Below are 26,186 nucleotides of genomic sequence, written 5' to 3' on the forward strand. Positions count from 1 at the left end.
TTCCATACATATATATATTGCATCGGTGCATTTCTATCACCCAATATTTTATTTACCTCTACGATATTGAATGTCTTGGCTCTATGATGCCCGATACTGGCAACGATTCGAAGTCAGACACACAAGCCATATTCGAACGAAACGTTCAGCCTCTCACAGGCTGCCCCGCGCAAACCTGCCCTCCCCACTGGATTTCTGACAACTATACATGTCCCGTTTTGGATTCCACCGTTGAGCTTCTCAGCGATCACTCCAGTCTGGATACAACAGAGATTGTCGAATACCCGCATTCTGTGAACCTTCCCTCCTGCCGCAGGAGCTCCAAAACCAGCATTTCGGAGCAGACACTCTCGCATTCCCCATCGCAACTACATCTCACGCAATCTCTTCATTTTTACTCCTTCTCTGACCTTGTGGAGTATGAGCACCAGAACCAGAGCGAGGAGCGTGTTTGCTCCGCCACAACACTGCTCATGACAAGGCAGAGACAGCTCTCTGAAACGTCCTTCTATATAGCATGCTGAGACTCTTCCGACGGCTTACATAAGTGTACGAGTAATATAACAGGTTTTAGGTGTTGGTGAAAAATAATTCCATGAGCGAGACTTTTGGCGATTCAAACTCCATGACCAAGTCGCCCGATGCCTGCGCTTACTGCGGCATATCTGAGCCTGACAGTTTGGTGAAATGCAACACGTGCCAGAAATGGTTTTGCAACGGGAAAACCTCGGGGGCCGGTTCCCATATAATCACCCATACTGTGCTCTCCAAGCACCAGTCTCTCAGTCTCCATCCGGACTCGGAGCTTGGAGACACCATGCTAGAGTGCTACAACTGCGGCAACCGCAACATATTTGTGCTTGGGTTTGTTTCTGCGAAAACAGACTCCGTGGTTGTCATTCTGTGTCGTCTTCCTTGTGCACAGTCAAAAAACGTGGAGTGGAATACAGCAAACTGGCAGTCATTAATCGAAGACCGCGCGCTGCTTCCGTGGGTAGCGAAGCCGCCGTCTGAGGAGGAGAAGCTGGAAGCACAGCCAATCACCTCCTTACAGATAACAAAGCTCGAGACCAAGTGGAAGCAGGACAAGGACGCCACTCTTGAAGACATGGAGGAGGCCGAGATGGAGGAAGAGCTGGAGCCCATTTTGATGCGCTACAGCGACGCATTCCAATACCAGCGCTCGTTTGCGCCGCTGGTGCAGTATGAAGCAAACTACGACAAGCAACTCAAGCAGTCTCAGAGTCTTGAGAGGCTCACTGTGGCCTGGAGTCTGGGCACTAACGACTTGCATCTAGCTACTTTTGCACTGCAGTCGTACGATACGCTGGGAATGAAGCTTGCAGTTGGAGACCAGATGATTCTGCGCTACAGTGGGTCCGAGCTTGCAGAGCCGTGGGAGCAGTCTGGATTTATTGTGCGGATCCCCAGTGCTACTCGCGAAACTTTCACATTGGAGCTGATCGACTCGAAAAATAAAAGCGTGCCAACGCATCTCCACACGGGCTTCACTGCCGAGCTTGTGTGGAAGGGAACGTCGTATGCAAGGATGCAGGACGCGCTGAAAAAGCTTGCTGTGAACAAAAAGAGCGTTTCAGAACACATATACTATGCTCTGATGGGGATCGATGCTCCGTCGATCGAGTTCAGAGTGAAGAAGAAAAAATCATACTCAATACCCAACTTTGCCAAGCTCAACGCGTCGCAAGAAAACGCCATCCACAACGTGCTATCTAAACCGCTGTCTTTGATTCAAGGTCCACCGGGAACGGGAAAAACCGTCACCTCTGCCACCATAGTGTACCAGCTGACAAAGCTGCACAAGGGCCAGATTCTGGTGTGTGCGCCTTCCAACATCGCAGTCGACCATCTGGCATCCAAGCTCGAGCAGCTGGGGCTCCGTGTTCTGCGTCTGATCGCCAAGAGCCGCGAGGACGTGGAGTCTTCTGTGCAACACCTCTCGCTCACGGAGCAGATGCGCAAGCACGCGTCTAAGGACCTCAAAAGACTCCTGGCTCTTAAGGAGAAGAACGGCGAGCTTTCTGCATCACAGTACAAGCAGATGGCGTCGCTGCTCTACAAGGAGGAGGCGCTACTCATGAACAAGTGTCAGGTGATCTGCTGCACGTGCGTGGGTGCTGGCGACCGGCGTCTGGCCAAGCGTAAGTTTAGGACGGTGCTGATCGACGAGAGCACGCAGGCTTCGGAGCCCGAGTGTCTGATCCCGATCGTGAAGGGAGCCAACCAGGTCATTCTTGTGGGAGACCACCAGCAGCTCGGCCCAGTGATACTGAGCAGAAAGGCCGGCGATGCAGGACTCAGACAGTCGCTCTTCGAAAGACTTATCTACCTGGGACACATGCCGATCAGGCTGGAGGTTCAGTACAGAATGCACCCGTGCTTGTCTGAGTTTTCTTCCAACGTTTTCTACGACGGTAGTTTGCAGAACGGTGTCACTGCAGAGAGCAGATCTCGTCCCGAGAGTACGTTTCCTTGGCCGATCAGAGAGATTCCTATGATGTTCTGGGCTGTATTCGGCCGCGAGGAGCTCAGTGCGTCGGGCACGTCATATCTGAACCGGACAGAAGCCATGAACTGCGAGAAAATAATCACTAGACTGCTGAAGGAAGGAGTGGACCCGGGCAAGATCGGTGTGATTACACCATACGCCGGCCAGGCGACATTTATCGTTCAGTACATGGAGATGAACGGCTTGATAGCAGATAAGTCGAGGTACTCGGAGGTGGAGGTCGCGTCGGTCGACTCTTTCCAGGGACGTGAGAAAGACTACATTATCCTTTCGTGTGTGCGTGCGAACGACAACCAGCTAATTGGGTTTCTGAGTGATCCAAGACGGCTCAACGTTGCTCTGACGAGGGCGCGGTTCGGAATGGCAATTCTTGGCAACCCGAAGACGCTGAGCAAAAATCCGATGTGGAACAGGTTGCTCATGCATTTCAGAGAAAAAGGGTGTCTGGTAGACGGGTCGCTTGAGAATCTCAAGCTGTGTAACATCCCACTCAGCAGAGGCGGCCAGGCCACAAACGGCGAGTTTGGGCTTGCGCCGTCCACAGCAACCGGCAGATCGCAATCATACGACACAAACAGTCTATTTTCATACGGCACAGGGTCCAATCTGAGCCAGCAAAATATGCATTTCCAGGACGCAGCAAACAGTCTTTGGCCGAAGCTGGGCGGTCGCCACGAACAGCAATCTATGGCGTCGACCAGCGTTGCCTCAAGCCGGCGATCTAGCTTTATCAGCGTAGAAAATGACGAAATTCGAAATCTAGCAAGGCAATTCCGAAGCCAAACCAGATTTTGATTGCGCAACCAAGGCTAGAAAATTATATAAATACCAGTGTGCGTAATTAGTTTGAGTTGTTAGTTTGCTCAATTCGTAATGTCTATTTTGCAAGAGAAGATCCAATTGAACAACGGCACTTCAATTCCGGTCGTCGGACTAGGCACAGTGACTCCGGACGACAAGAAGCCTATTTTGCGCGAAGTTGTCAGGGCAGCAATTCTCGATGCTGGTTACCGTCACATCGACACTGCCTGGTACTACGGTGTGGAGCCAATTTTAGGTGAGGTTTTAGAAGAGCTTTTCAATGAGGGAAAAGTCAAGAGAGAGGACATCTTTATCACCACCAAGGTCTGGCCTGCTCTGTGGAGGAACCCGCAAAAGTCTCTGGACAAGTCACTCAAGGATTTGAGACTCGATTATGTCGACCTGTGGCTGCAACACTGGCCATTGACATTCAAATCTGACGAAAACGGCCAACCACCCGTTCCTCGCGACAGCTCCGGTAAAGTCATCGAGGACGACGGCGATTTTCTGGACACTTACAAGAAAATGGTTGATATCTACAAGCATTCCAATAAGGTGAAGGCCATCGGAGTTTCAAACTATTCCATTGGCAACCTGGACCGACTATTAAAGGAAACTGACGTCGTGCCTGTGATCAACCAGATAGAGCTTCATCCACAGCTACCTCTAAACGATCTGGTGGAGTTCTGCAACAAACACAAGATTGTCGTTGAGGCTTACAGTCCATTCGGATCTAACGGTGCCCCGGTCCTGGAGCTTCCTCTGGTGAAGCAATTGGCCGAGAAGTATAACGTCAGACCTGCAGACATCCTTGTGAATTATCACACGGCTTCTGGACGCGTGGCTTTGCCTCGTTCTTTGAACCCAGACAGAATAAAGCAGGGCTATAAAAAGGTGCCTTTGACTAAGGAAGATCTCACGAAATTGTATGAGATCGGTGAAAAGGAGCCTAAGAGATACATCAAGGAGGACTGGGGCCACCATATTGGACTGCCATTTTGGGATTAAGGACATCTGATGCCTCCGTTCCAGATCTCGAAGATACACTCGCGTTGGCGCGCACCCGACACAAGAGGACTGAAAACAATGAGCAGCTTTCGCTGAGTCTCAAAATTATAATTGGCCAGGTAGTCGTTCGACATAAGCACCTCTGCCACAGTTTTGCGCTTTGATTCAGCGCTCGAGTTGCCGTTTTCGTCGTCATCTTGTGAGCGCAAAAACGACGAGTCGATCCCCAGGTCTTCACTGAACTCCTCTATCATCTGCTCGTTAAGTATTGGTTTATAATCTTTGATCAAAGATATTCGTGCGTCAAGAAAATTTAGCCAGTCCAGCCCAAGGGCAGGCACAGTCTTGATTTTAGACACTTTGTTTTTGTATTTGGACTCAAACATTTTCTTGCGTTCCGTCTTGAGCTGGTCCCAGATCGGCGTCGAGCTCCTTTGAGATATTTCCTGCGTGCTCGAGTCGGCAGAATAATCTGCATAGTCAATCTCGTCGTAGGTGTCAAAGTCCTGCTTGTTGCGCGAGCACAGCTGGCGGTAAACAACACCGACCTCGTCCCACCCGTAGCACCAGCCCAGCTGGTAGTCTGCATTCATCTTGAGAAACACCTCGTCACTAATAATATCGCCCAGGGGCTTGTCGGTCATCTGATTCGCAACGACCACGGTGACACAATAGTCACTGCACAACTTCCGCAAAAACCGTCCCAGTTTGATAATATACGACCGTCGCTGGCTCACAGGAAGCTCTGCTCGGATATGGTGTGTGACTGAGTCCAGTATGACCACCTTCACATTTTCATTTCGCTGAAGTAGCAACGGTAGCTGGTAAAATATACATCGGTCCTGGCGCTCGAGGTCGGAGATAGCAATTGAGGGAGTAATCACGTTCTCCATCTGTGGGTATATCGTACTATCCTGGATCCCATTTGCTCGAAGAAGCTCTTTGTAATGGCTGGATATCTGGCTGAGTCGTCTTGTGCTCAACGCGCTCTCGGTAGGTATGTACATGGTTTGAACGGGCTTTCGCGTTTTTTCAAACAATGACGGGGCCAGTCCACCAAACTCTAACGGTAGCTGGCTGGTCATGCTCAACGTCATCAGGAAATTCGATTTTCCTGTCGCAGAGCCTCCGCTGATCTCCACGAGACACCCGCACGGAATACCTCCATCAAGGGCTTTGTCTAGTTTTTCATCGCCAGTGGTAAAATAAGCTTGCTGTGGGATGCAATCATCGATCTTTCGTGGTTTGGGGAGCTCTTTCTCAAGATGCAGTTTCATATCCGAGACAAGGTTCTTCACGTCTTGTTCAGGGTGTCCTGTCTTCTTAGCTATGTCTTGCATAGACCACATCAAAAGTTCCTGGGAGGTTATACCTTGTATCTCAAAGGCGTTCAAAAGCGGCTCAAACTTTTCATCGTCCAGAAGCGGAAAATGGCCTACCTCGTGAGCGAGATCCATACTATCTATCTTTTTTCCCTAATTATTTTTCGTTTTGCGCGTCACCCTTACACAGCCTTGTTACCTATAAGCGAGCATCTACTCTAGTTCTATATCGCCGGTTGTTTTCGCGGAGGATTGATCTTCGTCCTCATCCATGTCATCATAATCGTCGTCTTCAAACACGTCTTCGTAGATGGCTTCAGAAGATCCCTCGAGGGAATATCGCAAATCATACTCTTCTTGCGTCTCGTCGAATTTACCAGCTTCCTCGTCCAAAGTGCCGACCTTGCTAGTCCTGCGATACGTGATCGCAGTGTCTGTGTCCTGCAACACTGTAGCAGAAAAACTGATAAAGGCAACGCGCTTCTTTTTCTTGTTGAACGCAAAATACATGTTGCACCATAAGGTACCAGGCAAGTCATTCAGAAACGACTGCGCAGGCTCATACTGGAAACACGTGCAATCATCTAAATCCATGTGAGTATTTATTGTCTGCCATATCCAGCCGAGTCCGGACGACTTGCCGAGCGATATGAGAAGCGAGTTTATGCGTTGTATCAGTTCCGCGGACGAAGGTATGAGCGTGAAATTCGTTGGCTGCACATTCGAGAAATCGTGGTCCGGATACACCGAGTTTAAAATAGCAATGAGGTACGCAAAAAGGCGTCTGGACGATTGTTGGCTGAGAGGACCGAACGGGGAGTACTGATCGTCCAACATGGGTATTTTGTCAAGCTCCTCGTTCAGAAGCTTATCAAAGCCATTAGACTTCGGCAGAGATTTCGGAGGAGACATATATGGCGAGTGGAAAGAGCGAGTGCGCGACTTGTTAATTGGGTCTTTCTGAATGAGCGAACGCGCAGTCGGTTTTGGCGTCGGGTGTGAGTAGCTCGAGGAGCGTTTCTTCAACCGAATAAATTCTGGAGAGATATACGACACGTCCTTAGGCGGCGAATTGCTCATCGAAACATCGCTATTAGCCCTGCTTTTCTGTTCCGTTTGTCTATCTTGCTGTTCGCTATTGCAGTACAAGCGGTCGATAGTTTTGTACAATTTGCGGTCTGAGCCAATTGGCTTCGTGGTGAAGAGGTCAACCGTTCCTTGGATGTGCATATCAGTTGTGTCAAAACTGAGTGCTTGATTGACAAGCTCAATGTCAAACTCGTCAATGTACTGGGCCGTTAGCTACCGAAAACGCGATCATTGCGTGCACACTTACCTTCATATTGTCAGAGGGTTGTGATATATCTTGTACAACCACTGCGCCAAAGTTCGGTTCCTAATTGTTTACGGTGACGAAGGAGTTTATTATCTTATCTGTTTATATTGACAAGCACGTTGACTTTCCGAAAAAACTCAAACAAAGTTTGTGGGTTGGCTGTGGCGATGGTGGCTGGTGAATAGAGTTTGCAATTCGGGCACCTGGAAAACATCCGGACACCAGCAAACAGGAACATTCACCTGAAATTCGTGTAGCATTTGCTTAGATTATCCTGCAAGTGCCAAGCAAGCAAGAAAATTGACTTGCGTAGGATATTGTTTATCGAGCTGCTACCAGGCAAAGTATGGCCTAACTAAGCAATAGAGAGGGGCTCGAATGCAAACGTCTGCCTGTTATTGCAATAGGAATGGAAAGTTTAGTCCTCTAAAAGGCGTCCCTGACAGTTTTTCTACAATGTTTATGACTATTATGCATGGGAAATCTTTTCAAAAAAAAACTACTTCCTTGCATAAATTGAGTGGCTATGCAGAAAATTTGGTGCAAACCGGTGTCCAGGCGTCAGGCGACCTTCCTATTATCTCACATCCTTGTTTGCGAACTACTTGTGAATTTCAGAACAAAAGTATTGCTGCGTAGTTTCTGCATGGTTTCCGTTTTAGAGCCATGCAAAGCAGCTATTGAGATACTTGAATTTTTAACAACAATAGAACATGAGATTTCAACAAGGTGGCTGGTAGGCTAGCAGTAAAATCAATAACAAAACCTTCCTATATATTTTCATACAAATCCATAGCAATCTTTTTTTCGCTTAATTTAGTTCAACTTCTCTCCAACAGTCATGGCTCAATCAAGTTCGTCCGTATCGGCCTTTGTGTCTGCACTGATTTTGAACTTGATTATTTTCGCTGTTTTCATTACAATTTTTGTTGTCTGCAAGGACAAGTTCAAAAGAGTGTATCAGCCAAGATCAACGGTTGACACTGTTCCTAGCAGACTCAGGGCAGATCCGCAGCCTAGAGGCGCGTTTGCTTGGATAAGCTTCATTCTCTCCAAACCAGAGTCATACGTCATTGAGAAGAGTGGTGTTGACGGCTACTTTTTCCTGCGCTACATATTAACCTTCTCGTCGTTAGGAATTGTCGGCGCTTTATTCATATGGCCAGTCTTGTTTTCCGTCAACGCCACTGGAGGTGCTAACCAGCAAGGGTTTGATATCATTTCGTACGCGAATAACGCTGGAAGATGGAGATCCTTTGCCCATGTGTTTTGCTCTTGGTTGTTTTTCGGCCTTGTCATTTACACAATTTACAAAGAGTTGATCTACTACACTAGTTTCAGACACGCTTTGCAGACCACTCCACTGTACTCGTCCTTGATTTCTTCCAAGACCCTGTTTATTGACAATGTTCCAGATTCAATGCTAGACGAGGACACTTTGCACAGACTGTTCCCAGCTGCTGTGAACGTTTGGTACACAAGAGATACCAAAGAGCTGCAAGAGCTTGTCAAGAAGAGAACCAAACTTTCTGATAAGCTTGAGAACAGCATTGTGAAGGTTGTTGGTAAGGCCATAAAGCTTAGAGCTAAGGCTTTGAAAAAGAACAAGCCAGTTCCCGAGCCAGCCAACGAAATTACCTCCTACATTCCAGAAAAGAAGCTTCCAACTTACAAGGATTCTAAAATTCCATTCTTCGGAAAGAAAAAGGCTCTGTTCACTACTGGTATTGACGAGGTTGGCGAGTACAACAAGAAAATTAACGATGAACAATTGAAATACCCGGACGGTTTTAAGAAGACTGGGTCTGTGTTCATTGAGTTTGCCAACCACTTGGAGTTGCAAAGAGCATACCAAGGTGTTCCATACTCAAAAGAGCTCAAATACTCGAGAAGATTCACCTCCATTACTCCTGACGATGTTGTTTGGGAAAACTCCGGTCTTACGGCCAAGGTGAGAGCAGGAAAGCGGTCTATTGCAATTGCGATTTTGACCTTAACAATCATTTTCTGGGCCATTCCGGTTGCCGTTGTCGGTGCTATTTCCAATATCAACTACTTGACTGAAAAAGTGCATTTCTTGCGCTTCATCAACAACATGCCTACGGCTCTTATGGGTATCATCACCGCTTTGCTCCCAACCATTGCTCTTGCCGTGCTGATGATGTTGCTTCCACCATTCATCAGAAAGATGGGTAAACTAAGTGGACAGATGACAGTTCAAGGTGTTGACTTCTGGACTCAGCAATGGTACTACGGCTTCCAAGTGGTTCAGGTTTTTTTGGTTGCGACCTGTACCTCTGCTGCTGCCTCTTCTGTTTCTGATGTGATTATGGATCCATCTAGTGCTATGCCTTTGCTCGGTCAAAAATTACCAGCTGCTGCCAACTTCTACATTTCGTACATGTTGCTGCAAGGGCTGTCGATCAGTTCTGGTGCTTTGGCCCAAATCGTTGGTTTGATTCTCTCCTTTTTCCTTGGAAGGTTTCTTGATGGCACCCCAAGAAAGAAGTGGAACCGCTACAATACCTTGGGAACTCCATCGTGGGGTACCACATACGCTGCTTTCGGTCTTTTCACGGTCATTATGCTTGTTTATTCAATCATCTCGCCGATTATTATTGCCTTCACTAGCATCGCCTACTCTCTCATTTACATTGCATACCTTTACAACTTGAACTACGTTCTCGATCGCAATGTTGACAACAGAGGCCGCAACTACCCTCTAGCCCTGTTCGAAGTCTTTGTTGGCTTGTACCTTGCCGAGCTCTGTTTGATTGCCCTGTTTGTCATGCCAAAGAACTGGCCATGTGTGGTTCTGGAGGCACTCATGCTGGCCGTTACCGTTGCTGCCCATCTCTATTGCAAATGGAAGTTTGAGCCGCTTCTTGACACCGTTCCAATCGGAGCTATGAAAGAGGCCAACGGAGGAATTACGGGTGCATATCCAATGAGCGACCAAGGTCTGCGTCAAATCCAGGAAGAGGGCGAGACTTACTTTGTCGCTGACGGCTCTGATTCCTCTAAGTTCTCTGAGTACGGCGGAGGTGCGAAGCAGCACTCGTTGGCGAGCGACAGCCATACTGCTGCCACCGACTTGGAGAAAATCGGAACCCTGGACAACGAAGAGAGGCCATTCAACCAGGCTAACGTTACCGAAGAGCAGGTCAATAAATTTGATGTTAAACGCTATGCTAGTGCGTCTTACGTGAAGGGATACGTGAACAGATACTTCAAGCCAAGAACGTACTTGAGCTTCAACTACGTGAGGTCAATTCTTCCTGTCTCGTGGCAAGACCCAGTTCCTGACCAGGGTCTGACGTTTAAAGACCCAGCTGCCTCGGTGGATGAGCCATACTTGTGGATTGCACGTGACAGTCAGGGCCTGAGCAGAAGCTTTGTGGAGCGTTGCCAGGGAAAGCTGCTGATCAGCGATGAGAACGCCGTTGTGGAAGACAACGGAAAGAACAGGTACACTGGTCCGCCACCAGACTATGAAGATATCCAGAAAGTCTGATGACGCCACAGTTAACTTTCTTTGTGTTGCTGAGATTTAATGTTTCTAATCTCGCTATGTGTATTAATGGGGAGTAATTGAAATTTGATTTTAATGCCTTGCTGCTGGTGTGAGGTGTAGCTTCGTCGTTGACAGTGCTTGTTCGAGAAAAAGACAAGTTGTAAAAATTCGACACTAAGAATGACATACTCTGTGAGACAAATTGGTGCTGCCAACACCTTGGACTACAAAGTGTACCTTGAGAAGGACGGAAAGCCAATCTCGCCATTCCACGACATTCCATTGTATGCTGACGAGAGCAAGCAAATTTTGAACATGGTTGTTGAGGTTCCAAGATGGACCAACGCCAAACTTGAAATTTCCAAGGAGCAAAAGCTAAACCCGATCATCCAGGACACCAAGAAGGGCAAATTGAGATTTGTGAGAAACTGTTTCCCTCACCACGGTTACATCCATAACTATGGTGCCTTCCCACAGACCTGGGAGGATCCTACTACGGTCCACCCAGAGACCAGAGCCGCTGGTGACAACGACCCACTGGACGTTTGCGAGATCGGTGAGGCTGTCTCATACCCGGGCCAGGTCAAGCAGGTCAAGGTTTTGGGTGTGATGGCTCTTCTTGACGAGGGCGAGACCGACTGGAAGGTGATCGTCATCGACGTCAACGACCCATTGGCTCCTAAATTGAACGACATCGAGGATGTTGAGAAGCACTTGCCAGGTCTTTTGAGAGCTACCAACGAGTGGTTCAGAATTTACAAGATCCCTGATGGAAAGCCAGAAAACCAGTTTGCTTTCTCTGGTGAGTGTAAGAACAAGAAATACGCCGAGGAGGTCATTGCTGAGTGCAACAACTCCTGGAAGAAGCTGATTGCTGGCGAGAGCTCTGTCAAGGACATCGAACTCACCAACACCACCTTGAACAACAGTGCTACCACCGCAGACGCTGGCATTCCTGCTGCCGACCCTAAGCCGGCTGCTCCTATCGACAAGTCGATTGATAAGTGGTTCTTCATCTCTGGTTAGTTACATAGTCACTCTATATAGTTGGCAGTGGCGATGAAATGCCTAATTTTATCGAGATCCTTCACCCCGTCCGTTTCCACTCCGCCGCTCACGTCTACTCCTAAACATCCTTGCACCGACAACGCCAGGCGCACGTTTTCGGGCTTGAGACCGCCTGCCAGCAGGTAGACGCCCTGATATTGCTTGCTGAACTCTTCAGCGTCGTCCCAATTGATGACCTTGCCCTCACCTCCGAGCTCTGAGTCCAGCAACGGAAGTATATGTAGATGTGTTCTGGTAGCCTCTGCAATGTTGGGCTTGTTAAGCACGTATCTGGCGATCACGGGCAGATCGAGATGATTGATGTAGAGCGGAAAATCCTCCGACCCGTGTAGCTGCACGAAATCTAGCTCCAGATCCTGCGAGAGCTTCATGACCTCGTTTAAAGGCTGGTTTCTGAATACCCCGACCAAATACGGCCCGTTTTCAGTAATCAGCTGCGCACACTGCCGAAACCACTCAGGCCCCTCGGAATCAGATTTTCGTACATGCTCGAGCAGCTTTTTGGGGTCCACAAACTCACGCCCGAGCGATCGCCGTCTCGCCCGGCACAGCCTGCTTATCTGTCTCGCCTGCTCAGGGTCCACAGTTCTTGCTCTATTTGGTACCACAATTACTCCCAACAGATGCGCCCCGCTGTCAGCTGCCACTTGAGCCTCAACGACAGACCTGAGTCCACAGATCTTCACTACCTGACTCATGAGAATTTTCTGCTATATTTTAGGCTGTGCGCGAAATATTAATATGCAATTGCACAGCCGTGGAAGTTCTCTTGCAATGCCTCCTCCACCAATTCCACCACGCGACTACCAAGGACAGCAGACTGCGGTGCAGAAGGATCAAAAAGATTCCAACAGCCTGTTTGTTCCCGTCTCCTGCGATCCTCCGGCCGTTCCCTGCGGATCTGTCCATCCAGTGCCGCTCCCCAAATTCTACAAGCAGGACAAGCCAGTCCAGACAAACAACTTCTATGGAAACTTGCTAGTGGGCGAACAAACGCTTCCGGTGTGGACACATCCATACAGCGTGTGGTACAGTAAGGATCCGGACTACGTCGGCCTCGGAATTTCGCACACCGCCAGCTCCCAGAAAGTGTTTGGTGACGACCCGAATGCCAACCCTGTCAAGTATTTTTTCAGTCCGGTTGGCATTTGCTCTTTGCTCTTGACCTCACAGCAACTTCAGCATGGCCACGAGCTGCTGGTCGGCGAGTGTGAGCGGTTCAGTTGCGGTGTCAGGTTTGATTATTCCGGCAAAAGCATGTCTGTCAAGTTGGTTCAGGGGATGGGGTTTGTGACGGCAGTTTACGATGGTCTTAGCCCTATGATCAAGAGCAAGGTTGGACTACAGAACTTCCAGCAGAAACAGGGCTCAGAGCTCAAAAAGTATGTTGTTACGCTGTTTGATCAGACAAACTGGGTGATCTATTCCTCGGGAGACCTACAACTGGCCGATGCGTACACAGTTGTCGGAACGACGCCTGGACTCGTCCAGATTGCTAAACTGTGCGGTGACGAACAACCATACGACGCTGCGGCAGGGGCTTACGTGGATGATATGACACTTTCGGGTAGTGCTGATAGCGTTGGACGGTACTGTTTCGACTACAAGTTGAACGGTCGCTCTGCCAGCGGGAAAACCATCCAATGGGCCCTACCGCACCAGTACGCTGTCTTTGACCAATCAACCGCTTCAGAAGCCGTCAACATGACTCTGGACTCCACATGTAAGGGCCCGATGAAAGCCTATTTGACGAAGCAGTTTGTCATGAACGAGGAGTTGCCTCCGGCAGAGGTCCAATTCGAGCCCTGGTCTCAGCTGCACGGCTTCACTGGCTACTCCCAGGACAGACTGGACTGTATCAGACAGATTGCAAACGAGGAAGTCGACTCTTTCGATGTTGTCAATGCCTCCAACACCGACTCCATGTACACTGCGGGTAAAATCCTAGACAAAGGAGCGTTCATGCTGTACGTGGTGGCGTTTGTTCTGAAAGATGCCCAACTTGCCAGAAAACAGCTTGACAAGATGAAACGTGCCTTCCATAGATTTATATCCAATCAGCAGCAGGCTCCCTTGGTCTACGAGACAAACTGGAAAGGAGTGGTATCCACCGGCGGTCTGAACGACGGGAACTTCTATGTCGACTTTGGAAACTGCTTCTACAACGACCATCACTTCCACTACGGATACCATATCCACGCGGCCGCGCTTGTGGCTCTGGCTGATCAATCCTACGGAGACGGCTCCTTCCTTAAGTTTTCGAGAGCCTGGGTTGACACACTGATCAGAGACGTTGCCAACCCGAGCAAGGAGGACTCTTATTTCCCTGTGTTTCGCTGTTTCGACTTCTTCAACGGCCACAGCTTTGCCAATGGTCTTTTTGCTCATGGAGATGGAAAAGACGAAGAAAGTAGCAGCGAAGACTACCATTGCTACTACGGAATAAAACTCTGGGGTCTAATTACCGGCAACAGCCAATTGGAAAAGCTCGCGTCACTTATCTTGGGAATCGAAAAGCGAGCCATAAACATGTACATGTTGTACAGGTCGGACAATACTGTTGTTCCTCCGAACTTTAAGGCCAACAAAGTTTCGGGTATACTGTTTGAGAACAAAATCGACCATGCCACGTACTTTGGATTGAACAAAGAGTACATCCACGGGATCCACATGCTTCCAATCACCCCAATGTCGTCATATTTCCGGGATCCGCAGTTTGTCGAGGAAGAATGGAATGAGCAGCTAAGCTCCGTGGTTGGTAGCCTGGACGACGGTTGGAAAGGCATTCTGATGTTGAACAGGGCTCTGTTCGACCCAAAATCGTCCTACGAGTTCTTTGCAGCCCCAAATTTCCAATACAAATGGCTCGACAACGGAATGTCCCGTCTTTGGGCCACCGCATTCAGTGCTGGTATCGGGGGCTGAAAAACTGTTTTTTTGATAAGCATTTACATAAGATAAAAAAAATATACATCAGATCCAAGGGCGATTTTTTTTCGCCATTCGAAGTGTCAGAACTCCAAGCTACTGAAACTAAAAAAGTGCTCTTGCGCAATTGACATCCGTAAAGTGATTACTCACTAGCACTGGATATATTCTGCTGTTTTTTCGTTTCTCAATTGCACGAAACCTCAAACTACAGCTTGCAAAATGGCAGACTATAGTAAAATAAGGAGTTATCTCATGAACTCTCCTCGGGAGAGTTCTCCTCTTTCACGGTCCGTCTCAGCATCGAATATGAACCGCGTAAATTCCTCTATGCATCACGTGTTTCCTGACAGCAGGAAGAATACAAGCGTTCCGGGACTTTCTAAGCCATATGAGACATTTGATGATAACGAAACACTCGTCAACTATGGCTTGGACGTTCCTTACGACGACGATGAGACCATTAGGCTTCAATTGGACGATAAATCGCCATTTTTCGCTACCAGAGTCGAAAAGGATCTCAACCCAAAAAAGCTGCTCCCATACAAGACAGAGAGCATTAGAGATCAGTACCAGTACTTGAGTCACATAGTGAAGCATTTGTACATTGCCATTGAGAGCGAAGATCTCAAAGGGAATCTGAGCATCAGTGTTTCTGATCTCGAAAAAGCAAAATCCGCGTTACTTAGTCACAGCAACAACGATGAAACGACGGAGCACGAAGAAGATTGTTATGAGACTCTGAACCAAACTGAAAGCGAGCGCGAAGATGCAGGGAGCGATGAAGATGAATTTTACGAGGACTACGATGAAAGTTATCCTTCAGACGCGGAAGGTGAGCAATTTGCATCAACACCGGTGCCGAATGTTCATATCAAATCTGCAGCTATTATCAGCCTCAAACATTGGACCAAAGAGCTCAAGAACCTGCTTAGAATGGGTCTTGTAATTCCTGCATCGTTGAACATTGCCCTGGTCAAGGTTTTTTACGCTGTGATCCTCTCTCGAGGACAGGAGATCAACATACCGTTTTACGTGAATGTCGTCTTCCTCTTATTGAAAGAGAAGGACATATTGTACGAGAAGGGTCTCCGCCTGGATTGGAAGCCATTGTATGAAGAACTTAACAGCATCATGCCTGATGCAAGTGGCTCCTCTCATTTCAGTGACGACCGCAGGTTTGGCCACCTGGTCAAGTTTGCTGGTAAGGTCAACGTTTTTTTCGACGAGAATAGCGTTCCTCAGATTATGGAGAAGATCATGTCCAGATACAATAACCAGTCGGTATCCATCTCTTTCGTTCAAATGGCAGTGCTGGTTCCAATTGTGCTTGAGAAGCCCATCGTCAAAGAAGGACGTGTCTTTTATGACGAAAGAGATATCAGATACTACTTGCCGTTCTTCTTCTCATGTTGGACGTCTCAACGTCTTACTCCAGAAATTACCTCTCTGCTAAATGTCATTGCCAATATATCTGATAAGGTGTTAAAGGTTCAATCGAGCGATCCCAGTTTTGTTATCATGGGCAAATACGGTATTTTCACCGAGGAGCAGTTTAAGTTCATTATGAACCAATTGTTATTGACCTCCAGATCGTTTAGAAAAGATGAGAGAAATTCACAGTACATCAAGCTATTGATTGAAATGATTATCAATTCCATGACCTCGAAACACGCGCTCGAAAAAGATGGTGTCATGGATTTGCTCAAAACATTTTGGGGAGCTTTGCACACTCTGGTTCACCCATCGAATTCAGGCGGATGGTCTGTTATTTTATCCCAGGCTGTGAAGAGAATGGCTGTTGTGTACCACATTCGACTTTTGGAGGAAAACGAGGACAAATCGCTTCGATATTCATACTTGGATGATTACTCTAAACTGCCGGAAGACGTCAAGCTCTCGCCTCAGATCACAGAGCAATTTATTGACATGCTGTTGCCCCTAATACACTTTGGAGTCCAATCAAAGTCTGTTTCGCAGAGAAAGAGGTATATCACTGCTTTGGAAATACTAGCTTTCATTAACCCGAAGAAAATACTGGACGACGTTTTATTGGACATTTATAATTCTTTTGAGTCTGTCAACTCTACTCACAGAATCAATGTGGTTCTCCACGAGCTGACAGTTTTGGTAAGATACATGGCTCAATTGCCTGTTTACCGTGTCCACATCCCGAGACTTTTATCGATGCTTGTTCCCGGTATCGACTCCAATGATCCTGAAAAAACAATTCTTACTCTGGAATTTATCAAATCCGTTGCTGCTGTTGTGCCTATTTCGGATTTGAGCCAGGGCCAAGGTGACGGAGGGCTTGTGGCACTAGACTTTACAACGCAGCACCTGGCATATTTGGAGGCAAAGTATTACAAAAATGCTCCGCGCCAACTATATTACGGTGAAGATATACCTGACCAGTTTATATTTGATCCTGACATTGAGCTGGAAGCTCTCAAGTCGAGCTCATCTTCATTTGGAGAATTTATTCGTCAGTTCGCTGAGAAATGCTACAAGTATCTGGAGCTCTCGCCTAGTCTCGAGGATGATGGCCAAGTGGAAACACGTGCAAGCGTTTACATTTCACAGACGTTTGACTCGTTGGTTGAGTCACTGTCTGACGAGATGTACAATATTCTAGCCGACTCTTTTTACCAATATATCAGCAACAACGTGCAACATTCGGTCGCCATTGTTTTCTTCAACATCATTGAACTCATCATCAGAAGAGACCCAAAGAACCAATTTCCCAAATTCTATCAGTACTTGGTGGAGCATGTAAAGGAGGAAATTGACCATGGTGCTGGTGCCACTCGTACACAGGAAATCCTCGCTAAGGACGCTCGGTTAACATGGTATCTTAAGCTTCTTTCTGGCTCTCTCCTTGGGGCAAACGGGCTCGATGAAAGAACCTTCGGCGAGATGAGGGATCTGATCTCCAATAAACTCATTAAATTGAGAGGTGAAGCCGCTTTTGCAGCCACCACAATTCCTGAATCACTCCTGGCAGGTACCACATTGACAAGACTCTTAGAGCGCAGGCTGATTCCTCAGTCTTGGATTGATAAGAATGGGCCTGTGGATCATCGTTGCTGGGGAGGGTTCCAATTTGAAAAATCTAGATTCGATTTGGACCACCTCAATTTTTCCTGGTATGTTCCTTCATCGAAGAACGTAGAGCAGGCTGTTGAGTTTTTTGATTTTACGTCTTCCTTGGCTATTAATGAGATCGACGAGTTTGTGCAAGCGTTCGATGCAGATGAAAAAATCTCTCTTGCTGTTTCTGACAGAATTGAGTTCAACGTGAACCTGCTAGAAAGCTGCCTTGCTGGCATATGCACTTTGTTTGATCCGAACTTTAGTATGGACTCTTTCAGCGCCAACAAACTGATGTTTAATGGTTTTTCATCTAGCGCTCTTTCATCCTCTGCCTCATTGGTATCGCTGGACAGCGAGAAAGTTGACGTTGAAACTGAAAACTCTCCAGAACCAATGGAGCTAGGCAGGGATGTCGCCGGTGACTTGATGAAAGAGACGTTTGATCGTGATATGGATCACGAGTCAAATGAAGAAGCTATGGAAGATACAGAAGGCGAGTACCGCTTGAGATCAGAGATGGAGTCTAACAGTCCTCCAACAGAGTCAGAGTCCCCAAGCGGACTCGTGACCCCTGCTGCAGTTCCTGATCCTGAATGTCTAGCTGGCTATCTCACTGAAAGACCTCCAGTGCTCTACAGTTTTGGCTACCATTATGAAGGACGAGATCAACTCACAAATCATTGTGACGCGACATATATGAAGTTGCATCGTGCTCGAGAAAGAATTGGTAAAAGCTTACATGGCTTGATCAAATGCCTAATGCAACAAGACGGTGCTGTTGAGCTTTGTCAACAAGTTGTACACTGTATCAAATGTTGGCTAGAAAATTGTGGTAATTTTGGATCGAAGAACCCCATTTTCATTGACCACATCCATTTAGTGGACCTTTTGAACATTCCGCACGTGAACTCACCGTACACAAGAACGGTCATTGGTGCCCGTTTGGCTATTTACCATTGCAACAGATTGTCAATCTCGCGTTCTTCAAGGCTCCCAAGTGATACGGACAAGCTGTTGATCAAAGATCTTGTTTCCTTGGCTGCTAGCAGGTACAATGAAACTGCGCAAAATGCTACCATGGTTCTAGGTTCGGCACTCAACAAGATACTAAATTGCACGAACCTCGTTTATGGAATTTTCAAAGAGTGGGAAGTGGCGTTGCTAAATGAGGACAGAGAGAGGCTCAAAAATGTGATGAGGTTCTTTTTGGTTAAGAAGTTCAAAGGTTTTGCAGAACGAAGCCTCCACAATTTTGCCAAATATGAAGATCTTTTGGCTCGTTCGTTGGAAGTCAATGATTCAGAGGTCAACTCGTTGGCAATGAAGCTTTATGGTTCCATGAAAGACCATATTCTGGTTCCAAGTATTGTCTGCCTGATCGACCATAGCTTGGTTGATTCAATAAAGCCGGCCTCTTCAACAGTCTCACTTCAAGTGAAAGCTTTGAGGTGTGCCAAGGATCGCAAGAGACATTTGATTATGGACCGCCTCAGGCGTTTGGAGCTTTCCGTGCTCAGGCGTTCTCAAGGAGAGCTCCATTGGAAATTTAGACTCAAAGCTTTGGAACTGCTAGCTGACGTGCAGTCCAACCTTGAGATTCCTTTGGACAAAGAGATTCTTGTTCTTCTTGGGAAGTCAATCAATGGAGTTCATCCAGAAATCACCGAAGACTGCGTTCTTTGGCTATCTTCTATTCTCGATGCAACACGGACACGGGCAGCGATCAATTATGACTTGAAGCGATTTTTCTCCCCCTCGTTCCGTTTGGCTAACGTTTGCGCTGTTTCTGATATTATTGGCATGGACCGACCAGAAGAGTTTTTCAAGGAAATGTCAAACTTTAAAGATCCAAGGTTTTTCATTGATAACAAACTTTGGATATCGACTTTGTGCTGGAATGATGAAATGGAAGTTGTCAAGAATGAGTCTGTTGAATCATTGAACCTCAATCCGCAAGACTCTGCGACAATCAAGGCCTTTGGCGATTTGGTCACTAAACAGTGGATCCTGGATATTCTGAGATTGCACATGGACGAAGGAGAAGCAAACGCAGAGTTCCAGCCAGATCTGGTTTATTTCTTCTACTTGATTATCCTCATATCTTCATACGGCTACACGCCCAACATGAATTATTCAGAATGGTTTGAAGTTTGTAACGAGGTCTACAACAAAGAGGAGAAACAATCCCATGTGGCACTAAGTGAAGTGTATTGTGCTTTGCTGCTAGCCAACAAATACAACTCTAAACACCTGGAGGAAACTGATGAGTTAATTTCGGCAAAGCTAGCTGAGATTTTTAAGACCGGGATTACCCAGTCCACGCATAAAATCTGGAAAGTGTTTTGTTGGTGGCTGCCTGCTCATTTTGATTGCCGTCGGGTCCCTAAAGTTGTATCTGTCATATGCGACTTTGAGGTTCCTTTATCAGGTGACACTTCCCCGTTCAATATTTCGTCCAGAATCGGATTCCTCAAGTCGTACATGTCTTCTGTTCTGAACCGCTACCATGACTTTGACGGGGTCATTCGGAGATTTTTTGGTTCGCTATCGCACCCGTACCAAATTGTTTCCGAAAGATCTGCGGCTACCCTATTCGACGCATTATCATACACTTCCATCAAGTCGTTCAACAATAAAGAGAAACTGCTGGAAGAATCTTTTCAATATCCAAATGGAATGGGCCTTTTACCCTTTGAAATGCCTCCTGTGTTTGACGAGTGTCTAACTTCATATCTTGAAAGAGTAAAACAACTAAGCACCACGATCAAAGGTCTGTCGACTCAGGAAATTGTGGACTCAGATTACATGTTTCATGTTCGGGGGCTACATACACTGCTGCTGTATGTTCTGAAGACCTCGTACGGAGTTTTGCTTGTTCCATACCTCAAAGACTACATTCTGCCTCATCTCTTTGAACTCGATACTATGAAAGATGTATGTCAGTTGGCGCATCTCAATACAAATGTGATGTATTTCTTGATTGCCTCTATCCGCTATGATGAAGAACAGACCAAAATGTTTATTGATTTGATTGTGAACGACTTTGGTTTGGAGCATCCAAATATGGTGCAGAAAGAGCATTTGTTGACCATCGTTCAGAGCTACTACACGGTCCGGTACCTCACCATTACTTCTGACCAACGGGCTCTACTAGTTGAGAAAGTTGTCTCATTCCTGTATTCAAGTCCTGTATCTGTGAAAGAACAGGCTGCCGCTGTGTTCTCTGCCATTGTGCATGGTTCGATGGCTTTTGAGATGCAACCACTGATTGATAGCTACATTTCCAAGTTTACAAAGATTATCAACACACACCGTCGTGTGAAAGGTAAGAAATTGACTGCTGACGAACTCAATCTAGTCCACGGCGCCACTCTAGGTTTGGGAGCCTTACTTAACGCATTCCCCTACACCTCGCCTCCTCCCAGGTGGTTGCCGAATATTCTCTGGCTATTGGCAGGAAGGTGTTCTAGCTATGACGGTGTCATCTCGAGAACTGCCAAGACCGTTTTGTCTAGGTTCAAAAAGAACCGTCAAGACACATGGCACATCGATTCAAAGTTTTTCACCGATGATCAACTAGAGGAACTCGAGGGTGTTTCGGGCAAATCGTATTATTTATAGTTCTAAAAAGAAAGATGCTGTAATCTATGCTGAATTTTATCTTCTGTCACTTGTGGACCTGTCTCAGCTGCAATGTTCAGCTTTGCCCTGCTTGGTTCTAAACCTTGAAGCAAGATACAAGCCTTGCATATTTTGTTGGTGGACAGATATCCGCATCTTTCGCAACGATTTCCGTTGTTTCGCAAGGATACAGATCCGTCTGAGCGAATCTCTGTTTCTTGACTTTCTGTGTCAGGCTTTTTAGGACCTGGTCTTTTCTTCCTCTGTTTCAATTTAAAATGCTCCCCCGAGTAAATGATATCCAAAATGCAGGACGGCCGTACACTCTCGAGGTTTTTCATCAGCACTCTAGCGGTTCCCCTAAATGCTTCTGGTGCGTAAGTACATTCTGTGCTAAAATAGTCGAGTTTCTTGTAGTGAGCATAAAGAACGATTTCCTTTTGGTAGCAGTACTTGAACGGTTTCGATCTCTTGATTGGAGACCCTGTGGACTTTGTTGTTATGTTGGTGGAGCTCTCCAAGCGCGCGGTATCTCCCCTAAGTAAGTTCATCAGCACTGTTTCCGCCATATCATCTGCGTTGTGGCCTGTTACCACATGATTAATTCCAAGTTTCATTGCTCCTCTATCCAAAGCCTGCCGTCTTAAAACACCGCAGTATGTACATGATGACTTCACCCCTGAACATGAAACAATCTCATCCATCGTCCAGTTGTACAAGTCTTTATAAGAGACGATCTCCAAGGGCATTTCGTACTGCTGTTGGTTTCTTCTCACTGTTGCGAGAGAGTCGTCTCTATATCCTACGATGCCCTCATCAATGCTGAGAAGCACCAAATGAACTCCATAGTTGTACCTTTCGTTCAAAGTTTTCAGTATGGAAGCCAAAACTGTGGAATCCTTTCCTCCAGAAGCCCCTATAGCGACTTTCTCTCCCGGATAGAACAGTTTTTCCTTCTCTATGGTGAGATGAATTTCTGTCTCAAAAACATGAAAGAAACACTCCTTGCACAGCTTTTGCAAGTTCTTGGGCCTGCGCATCACAGCCTTATTGGCCTCGCAGCGCTGACACAAATTAGGCGTCCTGGAGGGCATCACAAGATAATTTTGAAATTTATTTTTTTTCGCACTGCCCAAATCAAACATTTATTTGTAATGCTCACCTCCACTGTTAAATTTGCCATTCTCTTGTTTGTTACGGCGGCCCTTGCTTCGGTACTGGAGCTGGATACGTCCAACTTTGATGATGTGGTTTTGAACTCTGACAAACATACGCTAGTGAAGTTTTATGCCTCATGGTGCAGTCATTGTTCCAAGCTTGAACCTGTTTGGGAGGAGCTAGCAACAGCTTACGAGAAAGAGCCAAATGTACAAATTGCTCGCATTGATGCCGACAAACACCAAAAGGTGGGTAAGCGGTATGGTATTAATGGATATCCGACTATAAAATTGTTCAAGAAGGATGACGTTCAGCATCCCATTGAGTTTGAGGGCGCGAGGTCTATCGAGGCCTTCAACAACTTCATTTCTGCCCACACTGGAGTAAAACCGCGTAGCTCTCCAGCTAGTCCAGTAATGAAGCTGACAGATTTGAACATCGAGGATGTTGTTGGCGGCAAAGATGCATTTATTGCTGTCACGGCAGATTGGTGTGGCCATTGCAAGAATCTCAAGCCAACCTGGCAAAAACTTGCACAAATCTACCAAAGCGACTCTGATATCGTCGTTATTGGGCAAGTCCAGGTTACAGATCCCGAACCATCTGATTGGATCAAGGAAAAGTTCGAGATTCGCTCGTTTCCGACCTTGCTTTACGTCAAGAATGGAGACTTGCAAAATCCAGAATTCTATGAAGGTCCAAGAACCCTTTCTGCATTCACTGAGTTCGTCAACGAACGAGCTGGTACTACAAGGGCCGAGGACGGTGGTCTTCACCCGGACGCTGGCCTGCTTCACTCCTTGGACGACCTGGTGTCCACATTTGTTGGCTCACCAAAACATGAGCGCGTGAAGCTAGCCAATAAATTGACGGAAGCACTCAACGATCTTAAAAGCCAAAACAAATATGCCAAAGAAATCAGATATTACCTCAAACTAGTCAACAGTCTAGTCAACGGCCCTTACGACTTCATTCCTCGCGAGATTGCGAGACTTGAGAAAATGCTGGGCGAAGATTTAGCTCCTGAGGCCAGAGACTCAGCACTTCTCAGACTAAACATATTGAGATACTTCAACAGCTGTATTACACCAAATACCTATAAATAGGAATCACCATGTGACGGCATATTTGCGTGCATTTCTCACCAGCTCGGGGAATACTTTTCCTTTGCCAATGGTTTCTTGTAGAATTGGCTTGACATTAAGAGGAGTACACCGCGCAAACCACACAAATTCTCCCTCGCGATTATAAATAAGCACATTGGCAGCAAACTTGTGGCCTCCAACATGATTCACAAAGATCACTGGAACCCCACCGGGTCTGTCATCTCCTGGATCTCGATATAGCTCCAGCTCACGGAGCTGGGAATCGAATTCTTTCTTCATGATAGGAGCCGTGATGCCACACTTCTTATCTCTTGTACGGTGGGAACAGAGCATAATATATGACTTACTCTGGTCTTTCTCAATAGTGCAACCATTCACTGATTCTGGAAGTGGTTTTTGACCGACAAATGTACTAATTAACTCTGTCAGAACATCTTCACAATTTTCTATGGTAATCCCCTTGCACCACACGAAATATGGCAGGAGCAGCACGTCGCATTTCTCCTGTTTGCTGTAAGCCTCGAATTCATTAGTGTTTAATGCCAAGGAAGTAGTGTTGATCTTTGTCGAGATGTTGAATTTTTTGGATATTACGCCATTGACAGTCTGAGATATTTTGGCCAACACAGTGTTTGGGGCGTCAAACGCATCGTGGCTCCAATCGGTTTTCCCTGTGGATACCAAAACATGCAAGTCAGGAGCTTTGGCACTCTCCCAAAGTGGCGTAGCGACAGCAGCGGGCGAGAGTTTGAAACAAGATTCAGAGTAACGGGTGTGACACTCGGAAGCATCGCATGTTGCAGGTTCGTTTGACACCGGCACAACCTTGGAGACGGCCTCGACTGTTGCATCAGAGCCATTGAAAAACTTCTTGAGTACAAACATTATGTCGATCTCTTCATTATCCTACTCGCCCTGTATATTTATGAGAAAAAAAATCCTTATCGTTCTGATCTCCGGCTTTTTCAATTATGGAAAACACCGAAATCCAGAAAAAGCCACACAGAAATAATACGGGCTCAATCTTCACAGTCCGCAGAAGAAAGGATGTCGTACTCATCCATTAGTGAATTGTCGTCTGCTGAATGACATGTGTCAGAAAGATCTCCGTCCACCATAACAAATTCCGGTTCCGACTCTTTTAAATTGCTGCAAGTTTCTTCCAGATGTTTTCTAGGCGCGGATTTCGGGTCAGAGACGTCAACAAGCAAAGACAGCGCATTGCTCGAATTGAAATCTAAGCTTCCCTTTGCCGCCAGTGTCTGATCCTCCCAAACTTCTAGGGTGAACCCTAAAGTGCCATTTATGGTCGAACCGGTGCTGGAAAACAAATCACCCCAGTCTGCAGTATCGAGCATCAAATACCGAGTACTCCCATTCTTGAACACATTTGGCGTAATCATGAATGTCTTCGTGACCTCTCCAATAACTGTTTTGAGATCGGGTTTCAAGATATCGCGCGCAAGCCGATTGGTAAATGCCAGCTGAAGTATCCTCGAATTCTGCTTCGTGCAAGAAACCTCGATGCCTTTAGCACCTGCGTTGTAGTTTTTCATCATATTGTGATCTTCAATCAGTTGGACAAGCAAGGGAACCTTTTCGTCCTCAGGAGCATCCACCATCTCCAAAAGAGAGTCGAACTGAGCACACTTGAAAGCCAACTCTTTTAACTTCTCGCCATTATTTGCCCCCAAATTTAGTAAATCGTTTGAAACGTTATTGTCGTAAACATGAGCTGATTCAACAGATAGCAATGGAGACATGGTGTTCATGTCCATCCCAGATAAAGTCTGATCAATCGGATTGGAACTTGATTCGCTAGCAAGGTCTATCCTTAGCAGTTGATGCTGAATCGTGTGGTCGTTGATCTCCACTTTTTTAGCCTTGCAATTCAAACATAGATCAAAATCTGCACATTGTGTACATTTGTACCGGGTGTCAGTAATGTGAGCATCGCATCCGTCACAGAAGACCTTTCTATAGGTAGACTTGAATTCAGAACTCTTGGATGTTTCATTCATTTTCAAAATGATTCTCGATAAATTGGTGTCCACCAAGCTTCCCAGGAACTTGAGAATGTCCAGGTTACTCAGATTGTTTGAGATTGAGTTGCTCAGGTTTCTGAGATTTGTGTTGTCGTGACTGCTAAATAAGTCCTCAATACGTTTCAGGATCTTCTGAACCTCGGCCGTGTAGTCAATACCTTCTTTTTCCTCTTCAGAGGCGGACTTGATGAAGACGTTTAACTTCAAGTGACTCTTTACAGTTAAACTCCTTTTCAAGCTGGAAAAATCATCAACGGAAGCAAGTTCCACATAGCGGCCTGATTTCTTACTCTTCCTTTGCAACTGGATGTTCTCTGTCGAAGAAGAGGCTAATGTGCTCTTTAGTTGAGGTGCTGATGCGTGAGAGTAAATTTCCCGTAAAATCTGTTCCTTGGACAGCAATTTATTTCTGTCAGTAGTAAAAACCAGTTTCCGTGTGATACCATCACCGATAATTGTCGCCTTGACGGCAATGTTGATACCGGAAAAATGCCCGTTATTCATATCGTAACCCATTCAGCACCAATCCCAAGTTCCTTTGCAAACCAAGTCCGTCAAACCGAGCCGTAATTATCACGTCAACCCAAAAGCGTAAAGTAAAAACTTGCTATCCCTTAATTATTTGCCTCTGTTGATAAGATTAATAAATTCCCACC

The 26,186-nt window shown here is 46.5% G+C and overlaps 11 protein-coding genes across 11 annotated transcripts; 6 read left to right on the plus strand and 5 right to left on the minus strand.

The window, feature by feature from the left end:
* Positions 1 to 3,370: 3,370 nt before the first annotated feature.
* On the plus strand, positions 3,371 to 4,644 carry OGAPODRAFT_15351 (uncharacterized protein). Its single transcript, XM_018353678.1, has one exon. The coding sequence runs from the start codon at positions 3,404 to 3,406 to the stop codon at positions 4,337 to 4,339; it is 936 nt and encodes a 311-aa protein (XP_018213373.1). The 5' UTR covers positions 3,371 to 3,403; the 3' UTR covers positions 4,340 to 4,644.
* Positions 4,645 to 5,874: 1,230 nt separating this feature from the next.
* Positions 5,875 to 7,092, minus strand: OGAPODRAFT_92159 (uncharacterized protein; the record flags this gene model as incomplete). The annotated part of the gene is made up of 2 exons (XM_018357111.1): positions 6,998 to 7,092; positions 5,875 to 6,951 (listed from the first exon to the last, which is right to left on the minus strand). Exons 1-2 carry the CDS (start codon positions 7,001 to 7,003, stop codon positions 5,875 to 5,877), a joined length of 1,083 nt encoding a protein of 360 aa, XP_018213374.1. The 5' UTR covers positions 7,004 to 7,092.
* A 727-nt stretch (positions 7,093 to 7,819) lies between these two features.
* Positions 7,820 to 10,579, plus strand: OGAPODRAFT_84854 (uncharacterized protein). Its single transcript, XM_018356779.1, has one exon. The coding sequence runs from the start codon at positions 7,839 to 7,841 to the stop codon at positions 10,509 to 10,511; it is 2,673 nt and encodes an 890-aa protein (XP_018213375.1). The 5' UTR covers positions 7,820 to 7,838; the 3' UTR covers positions 10,512 to 10,579.
* A 79-nt stretch (positions 10,580 to 10,658) lies between these two features.
* On the plus strand, positions 10,659 to 12,256 carry OGAPODRAFT_15353 (inorganic pyrophosphatase). The gene has a single exon (XM_018353679.1). The coding sequence runs from the start codon at positions 10,692 to 10,694 to the stop codon at positions 11,535 to 11,537; it is 846 nt and encodes a 281-aa protein (XP_018213376.1). The 5' UTR covers positions 10,659 to 10,691; the 3' UTR covers positions 11,538 to 12,256.
* Positions 10,682 to 12,277, minus strand: OGAPODRAFT_81232 (uncharacterized protein; the record flags this gene model as incomplete). The annotated part of the gene is made up of 1 exon (XM_018356499.1): positions 10,682 to 12,277. One exon carries the CDS (start codon positions 12,275 to 12,277, stop codon positions 11,546 to 11,548), a length of 732 nt encoding a protein of 243 aa, XP_018213377.1. The 3' UTR covers positions 10,682 to 11,545.
* OGAPODRAFT_81233 (uncharacterized protein) lies at positions 12,276 to 14,548 on the plus strand (the record flags this gene model as incomplete). The annotated part of the gene is made up of 2 exons (XM_018356500.1): positions 12,276 to 12,303; positions 12,493 to 14,548. 2 exons carry the CDS (start codon positions 12,276 to 12,278, stop codon positions 14,502 to 14,504), a joined length of 2,040 nt encoding a protein of 679 aa, XP_018213378.1. The 3' UTR covers positions 14,505 to 14,548.
* Positions 14,549 to 18,663: 4,115 nt separating this feature from the next.
* On the plus strand, positions 18,664 to 22,298 carry OGAPODRAFT_15356 (uncharacterized protein). Its single transcript, XM_018353680.1, has one exon. It carries the CDS (start codon positions 18,678 to 18,680, stop codon positions 21,219 to 21,221), a length of 2,544 nt encoding a protein of 847 aa, XP_018213379.1. The 5' UTR covers positions 18,664 to 18,677; the 3' UTR covers positions 21,222 to 22,298.
* On the minus strand, positions 18,664 to 22,315 carry OGAPODRAFT_97101 (uncharacterized protein; the record flags this gene model as incomplete). Its single annotated transcript, XM_018357928.1, has 2 exons — positions 18,664 to 21,420; positions 21,469 to 22,315. 2 exons carry the CDS (start codon positions 22,313 to 22,315, stop codon positions 21,224 to 21,226), a joined length of 1,044 nt encoding a protein of 347 aa, XP_018213380.1. The 3' UTR covers positions 18,664 to 21,223.
* Positions 22,316 to 22,375: 60 nt separating this feature from the next.
* OGAPODRAFT_92166 (uncharacterized protein) lies at positions 22,376 to 26,137 on the plus strand (the record flags this gene model as incomplete). Its single annotated transcript, XM_018357112.1, has 1 exon — positions 22,376 to 26,137. One exon carries the CDS (start codon positions 22,376 to 22,378, stop codon positions 23,483 to 23,485), a length of 1,110 nt encoding a protein of 369 aa, XP_018213381.1. The 3' UTR covers positions 23,486 to 26,137.
* OGAPODRAFT_6338 (uncharacterized protein) lies at positions 23,680 to 24,370 on the minus strand (the record flags this gene model as incomplete). Its single annotated transcript, XM_018355795.1, has 2 exons — positions 23,680 to 23,758; positions 23,907 to 24,370. 2 exons carry the CDS (start codon positions 24,368 to 24,370, stop codon positions 23,680 to 23,682), a joined length of 543 nt encoding a protein of 180 aa, XP_018213382.1.
* On the minus strand, positions 24,288 to 26,137 carry OGAPODRAFT_15357 (uncharacterized protein). The gene has a single exon (XM_018353681.1). The coding sequence runs from the start codon at positions 26,044 to 26,046 to the stop codon at positions 24,505 to 24,507; it is 1,542 nt and encodes a 513-aa protein (XP_018213383.1). The 5' UTR covers positions 26,047 to 26,137; the 3' UTR covers positions 24,288 to 24,504.
* Positions 26,138 to 26,186: the final 49 nt, after the last annotated feature.

Source organism: Ogataea polymorpha (assembly GCF_001664045.1).
Source record: "Ogataea polymorpha strain NCYC 495 leu1.1 chromosome Unknown OGAPOscaffold_1, whole genome shotgun sequence".
NCBI lineage: Eukaryota > Fungi > Ascomycota > Pichiomycetes > Pichiales > Pichiaceae > Ogataea > Ogataea polymorpha.

What these genes read in the sequence shown, in the direction of transcription:
- OGAPODRAFT_15351 (XM_018353678.1), top strand. Translation starts at nt 3,404, where the DNA reads ATGTCTATTTTGCAAGAGAAGATCCAATTGAACAACGGCACTTCAATT.
- OGAPODRAFT_84854 (XM_018356779.1), top strand. Translation starts at nt 7,839, where the DNA reads ATGGCTCAATCAAGTTCGTCCGTATCGGCCTTTGTGTCTGCACTGATT.
- OGAPODRAFT_15353 (XM_018353679.1), top strand. Translation starts at nt 10,692, where the DNA reads ATGACATACTCTGTGAGACAAATTGGTGCTGCCAACACCTTGGACTAC.
- OGAPODRAFT_15356 (XM_018353680.1), top strand. Translation starts at nt 18,678, where the DNA reads ATGGTTCTAGGTTCGGCACTCAACAAGATACTAAATTGCACGAACCTC.
- OGAPODRAFT_15357 (XM_018353681.1), bottom strand. Translation starts at nt 26,046, where the DNA reads ATGGGTTACGATATGAATAACGGGCATTTTTCCGGTATCAACATTGCC.